This window comes from Morone saxatilis, unplaced genomic scaffold, assembly GCF_004916995.1.
Source record: "Morone saxatilis isolate NCDOM2014 unplaced genomic scaffold, NCSU_SB_2.0 Contig18, whole genome shotgun sequence".
In the NCBI taxonomy this organism is placed as follows: Eukaryota; Metazoa; Chordata; class Actinopteri; family Moronidae; genus Morone; species Morone saxatilis.
This window is the reverse complement of record NW_023339740.1, coordinates 100,885-107,123: the sequence shown is the minus strand read 5'-3', so window position 1 is coordinate 107,123 and position 6,239 is coordinate 100,885. Positions and strand designations below refer to the sequence as shown.

The 6,239-nt window shown below is 42.6% G+C and overlaps 1 protein-coding gene across 1 annotated transcript in view; it reads left to right on the top strand.

Annotated features, from left to right (window-relative positions):
* plxnb1b (plexin b1b) overlaps positions 1-4,930 on the top strand; it is a 75,143-nt gene extending 70,213 nt beyond the window's left edge. The window contains exons 30-38 of the mRNA XM_035661646.1: positions 352-455; positions 1,021-1,105; positions 1,646-1,812; positions 2,660-2,820; positions 2,957-3,104; positions 3,310-3,374; positions 3,607-3,682; positions 3,781-3,855; positions 4,213-4,930. Coding sequence (XP_035517539.1) covers positions 352-455; positions 1,021-1,105; positions 1,646-1,812; positions 2,660-2,820; positions 2,957-3,104; positions 3,310-3,374; positions 3,607-3,682; positions 3,781-3,855; positions 4,213-4,317 — 986 coding nt within the window. The 3' untranslated portion in view covers positions 4,318-4,930. The remainder of the gene's footprint in view (positions 1-351; positions 456-1,020; positions 1,106-1,645; positions 1,813-2,659; positions 2,821-2,956; positions 3,105-3,309; positions 3,375-3,606; positions 3,683-3,780; positions 3,856-4,212) is intronic.
* The last annotated feature ends 1,309 nt before the right edge of the window (positions 4,931-6,239 follow it).

Genomic DNA, 6,239 nt, shown 5'->3' with positions numbered 1-6,239 from the left:
TTTACAGAGACCCAACAGTACACAGCTAATGCTCAGAGCAGGTTTATTTATATAGCATTTCTGCTATTTACATGTATATATACAATAGTGAAAAGAGAGAAGTTATGAACTGGCACACTTGACTTCAAGGCTTTTCTGTTACATTTGTTGAGCTTTGCTGCCCCCTACAGTAAGACTAAAGTAAAGACAAGTTCATTAATTAACTTTCACTAAAGTTTTCATTGCCTTAAAGTCATAAGCACATATTGAAAACATATGCACATATTCCATCTGGTGAGTATCACACACACACACACACACACGGGTTCACATACACCGTGCTGACTGTCTGTCCGCTGTCCCTTTGTTCAGAGTGGCGGTCTGGTGTGGCGGGTCATCTCATCCTGTCAGATGAGGACTTGACGTCTGTGGTTCAGGGCAACTGGAAACGTCTCAACACACTGCAGCACTACAAGGTCAGAGGTCACACTTCCTCCTTAAAGGAAATACAGTAGGTTTTCCTCACTAAGGCTGGGCTGCACCAATGGCCACTGGATGTCGCACTAGAGCATCAGCATCTCAGACCAAAGACAATGGGACAGAAATAAAATGATATTATGGAAAGGATCCCTACAGAGATAGACCCTTCGTTAAACCAGAAACGGCGGTAATATCGCTGTTGTTTTGAATTTGGATTTACTCTTTTTAAGCCTAATTTCGCTAAACTCTAATCTAATCATAGATTAAATCAATCTTTTTTTAATATATATTTTTTGGCTTTTTGGGCTTTTAGTGCCTTTAATTGATAGTGACAGCTGTAGAGTGACAGGATAGGGGAGAGAGAGTGGGGATGACACGCAGCAAAAGGCCACAGGTTGGCAAACCCATTGGCGAGGACTCCGCTTCGGTACACACCAGATGAGCTACCATGGCGCCTCTGATCAGTCAATCTTTGTTGGCGCAACCCAGTCTAAAAGTAAAAAGGGGCTTTGTGTTCTAATATTTATATATATTTTATGTATATTTTGTGTTGTTCATCAGGTCCCAGACGGTGCAACAGTAGCGCTGGTCCCTCGTCACACCAAACACATTCACCATGACAACCACGACTATGTGGCAGGAGAGAGTGAGTGAACATCACAACAGTTTGGTTATTATAATAATAAATCTCAATTTTCTTCTCATGGTGATCACACTGCCACCTGTCTGTTGTTATCAGAATATATATGAATCTGGCAGCAGGACTGTCTTGCACTGGAAATGGAGAACTTGGACTGTATTAGGAAGCGCCCAGTTGTTGATGTGTAAAGGTGACATAAAGGTCACATGAATTCTGATATGACTGTTCATATCACATTGCAAAACAATCAGACCAGAACCTGATTTAGACCACATATGAAAGTGGTGCAAATCAGAGTTGGAGAGATCAGATTCCGTGTAGTTTGTGCTGTTCATACTGATATTGAAAAACTGATCTGAGTAACATATGAGCAAAAAAAATGTATAATCCAATTTTTCAGATGTTGTTATTGACACCTGTTTTTTATATTCAAAGTAAATCCCTATAAATTCCCATAACAGTTTTTGACAAGTACAGCCTGTATATGTGATGGTGCAGCAGTGAATGGTACTAAATAAAGCTTTGCACACACACTGTCCTGTGCAGAGACGCCGATGCTGGAGGACGCAGACGAAGGCGGAGTGAGGCTGTGGCATCTGGTGAAAGCCAGCGAGGAGCCTGAGCTGCCCAAACACCGCAGAGGCAGCCTGAGGGAGAGAGAGAGGGCCAAGGCCATCCCTGAGATCTATCTGACCCGCCTGTTGTCAATGAAGGTACACACACACACACACACACACACATACAGTTAGGTCTCCATACAGCTGTCAATTCAGTTTTTGGGTCTGCTCTTGACACATCGATATAATGGTCCAGCACCCCAGTGTTTTAGCAGCTATTTTCGATTTAGGGTTAGTGTTAGGACGAATATGCTTATTAGTTTGAGTCAGCATTCCGAGTAAGTTATCTTCTGTAATAACTTACAGAAACACAGCGGGCAATAGTCCACCTTCTCTCTCTAACACACACAGCAGCAGGATCTGTCCCTTGGAGAGCACTGCGCCACTCAGTCCTGACAGCTGTGCGACTGTAATGCATAAGGTTGGCTGTTTGCGGGTCAGGTCTCTTACGCCCTCGGGAAAAATATCATGCTTTCTTGAATGTCCCATAGCCCACCACTGACATTTTAGTCCTGTCTCCTCAACAAAAACAAAACATACGTTTCACCATAGTTTTCATCATCAAAGATTTATTTTTAGCTCGTCTGTCATGGAAAAAAAGATCATTTTTCTAAAGAAATTAACACACACACACACAATGTTTTCAGATCCAGATATTAGTAATGTAGTACATATCTGACAATTCATTGTAGACTAGTTTTATTATTAATTACTTTAATTAATAACACTAAGTGTTAATTATAGTCATTATTTATACAATCAATGCAGTTTTTCATGGTGCAATCTAGCTGTATGTATTTTGTTGGTAATCATTTATATGGGAGTCCAGCAACAACAGTCACCAGTATCCAAGTGCATTTAAACAGATAAACAGCCACACCGAGTATCTATAACATCCCTCTGCCCCTCACTCTGACTCTGCTTCCTCCTCTGTGGTCTTCAGGGGACGCTGCAGAAGTTTGTGGACGATCTGTTCACAGTGATCCTCAGCACCAGTCGTCCCGTCCCACTGGCTGTCAAATACTTCTTTGACCTGCTGGACGACCAGGCAGGACAACACGGCATCGCCGACCCAGAGACCATACACATTTGGAAGACCAACAGGTACAGTACGGACATTGTCCAGGAATATTCCAGCTATGAAGGGTTTTATCCTCACAGATATTAGATCAGCTTTACCTAAGGATCCTGAAACTACAGGTCAGTTGTTCTAACTCTAGTGTCTCCTCTGTTGCTACAGTCTGCCTCTGCGTTTCTGGCTCAACATTGTGAAGAACCCTCAGTTTATCTTCGACGTCCAGGCGTCAGACCACGTGGACGCAGTGCTCTCTGTCATTGCCCAGACCTTCATGGATTCCTGCACCATCGCTGAGCACAAGCTGGGACGGGTGAGGCCGCATGTAGAAGCTTCTTGCACTGTATTCTCTTTATTGTGAATAGTTTTTAGTCTACAGTCATCATAGACACTGAACAAAAGGCTTTGTCAGGTACATAAATGATGAAAAGATTTTTATTTCAGGCTTTGAATAATGCAGCAGCCTCCTGTCCCTCCTTCTCTCTTTGGTTCTCATTTCCTCTTTTGTTCTTGAGCAGGACTCTCCCATCAACAAGCTGCTGTATGCCAGAGACATCCCTCGCTACAAACAGATGGTAGAAAGGTGGGCTCGCATTTCATTAAAGCTGCTGAAAACTAAAACTCCTTCGACAATATCAGTTAGATTTCACACCAAATATAATCTATTGTGGAATACAATGATCTCTGTCATATAATGGTTGTATCACATATTGTCGCACAGCTCTCTTTTGTTAAGTATGATGATGTGTTCTGAGTATAATCATCAATCTCAGTATGCATGCACGTCAAGCTGACTGTAATTGGCATTATTTCAGGTACTACGCTGACATCAGGCAGACGATCTCAGCCAGCGACCAGGAGATGAACTCTGCTCTGGCTGAGCTGTCCAGGGTGAGTGCAGGCCCGGCCCAGAGCCCACAGTGTGGACGTATAGAGAACAAGCGCTTCCACACGCAGAGGCTGATCTTACCTGATGCTTTGTGTTTCAGAACTACTCTGGAGAGCTGAACTACCTGGTCGCACTGCACGAGCTGTACAAGTACATCAACAAATACTACGACCAGGTGTGTTTACCACTCAGTCTGACTCAACAGTATCATGGCACACTACTTTCAAAATAAAGTTTCAAATCAATTATTGTATGAATCCTACTTTTATACTCTATATACTCTAATATGCTGGGGAGCAGTAAATACATCAGTGTTTACTCCACAACACGCTGTATCTTTAGATTCTCACTCAGAATAACCAAACCAAACAAAGATAACCTTTAAAGGGGAAATACAGCTGCTCCTATTATGGTTATATAATCATTCAGTATGTTTCTGCTTAAAGCAATGATAAATCTTTTTGTGTTCTCTCTCTCTTCCTCCTCTTTACCTCTCTCTCCATCCATCCCTGCGCCATATTCTCCTCATCAGATCATCACGGCACTGGAGGAGGACACCACGGCCCAGAAAATGCAGCTCGGCTACAGACTGCAGCAGATCGCAGCCGCCGTGGAGAACAAAGTCACCGACTTGTGACAGAGGAAACGCCCATTAGAGCCGTGGCGAGTGGAGAGTGTTGGGAGCGGGAGGTTAAATTAAGACACTTTGCACCCTGCAGATTAAACTAGGAAGCAGGAGAGCGACAGACTATTCAGGATTCAGGTTGGCGCTGAAGTTTGGCGGATAAGGATGCGTCGGTGACTCTGAGGCCCTGAGCTCTCTGTAGGACAGCACGTGGACACCAGACAAACCTGGACAAAATCCTGCTGTCCCTCTTTATGAAAAGACATTTGGAGGAACGTTTTATCTCCAGGACTTCAAACTTTTGAGGTTCTACAAAGCAGCTGATCTGAAGACTGATAAAAGGGGGACTTTATATCAGTGTTTTCCCTCTGGAGTGAATTTTATGAAGCGGTACCTCTTATGCCTTGTGTGCTTGTCGCTGCTGTACGGTCAGATGTTATTTCTGTGTGTGTGTGTGCGTGCGTGCGTGCGTGCACAGTTCTCCATACTGCCCTGGTTGTCCGTCTACATCTTGTATTTTCACATTCCTGGTTTCTAGTATAGAAGTAGCTTGTTACTATATTTTAGATGTTACAGACAGCAGTATTCAGAAAACAGAGAGCTCAGCTTCAGGATTTTTTTATCTGAAATGTTTAATAATGACGGTCAACATTGTTTGGAACAGTCTCTGCCGCTCTCTACCTCAGCCTGCTGCGCTGCATCACATACTCCTTTCTGTGATGTTGTTGACCCAACACTGCTGTGCACATTTCAACCAGCTTCAACCACCAGTACAGCAGCACAGGTCTGCCCTCATGCACATACACCTGCTGGACATGTGCAGCAGTACACACACACACACATTTCAGACTTTTCAATATTATCTTTCTTTGTGTGAGATGAGCAGCTGCTCGTTGGAGCATTTTAAGGTACTTAAACCCCGACTGAGTGACTCTGTTTTTGTTTCTTGCTTTTCTACTTGTCCGTGTGGATGTGTTTGTAGTGTACTAGTCACAAGAAAGATGTTAAAGGAAAAACAAAACTCCTTCCATAAAGAAACTCATATTAATGAAGATAGTGCGCACCACAGTTTTTTATGTCATATTTCTGTTTTCTACATTTTTAACATTCCTTTTAGGTTTTGAACGATGTATTAAATCATGGTTCACCTTGTTCCACTCCAAGCCGAGCTGAGGGTACGTGCTAAAATGTGTAATCGGCCTCGTGGTTAGTGTACAGTTCTTGTATTGAACACAAGGTGTCACTGTTTCATGAGCTGAAAGTCTGTATGGCATTTTGTCTTGTCATTTGATACAGGTTATGTATTGATTATACTGCTACTGGTTCAGTAGTTGATCTCGTCACACCTTGTGGACCTTGTATACATTAGCTGATATTTGCTGGTGTTTTCTCTTATTTAAGTGACAGAGATGGCTTCCGAGGGGTTAGTAGTGCTGGCTATGGTCGGACGTGCTGATGTAGGTCTTGTGTCAAACTCATTTTCCCCTTTAAATAGTGTTTGAGGTTCCCTCAAAGGTTCCCTTCCAGACATGGATTAAGACATCTCATTGGAACAATAATGTGTGTCTGATGTGGTTTTTCCTCAAAAAAGGTATAAATTCCACATTAAAATCCTTAAAAAGTATTCTACTCCTAAAGGCCAAAATGCACTGGTGCCTTCAATCGTGAAGGCCAACAGTTTACTTTTTTCAAACTACTTAAATTTCTACCATAAGACATGAGCTTAAAGTCATGTGTGGTAGTTAAACTCACCCGAAGAGCCAATCTCCAGAGCTATGACTTGCCAGCTAATGTCTTTTTTGCCATTTTAATTTATGTCAGGTGTGACAACATGGTGTGTTTTAGCCTTAATACCTCCATTATAAATTCTAGAATCTCTGAATATGCAAATGTGTTTCATTTCAAGTTTGCCTGCTGGACACAAGATGTCTCCT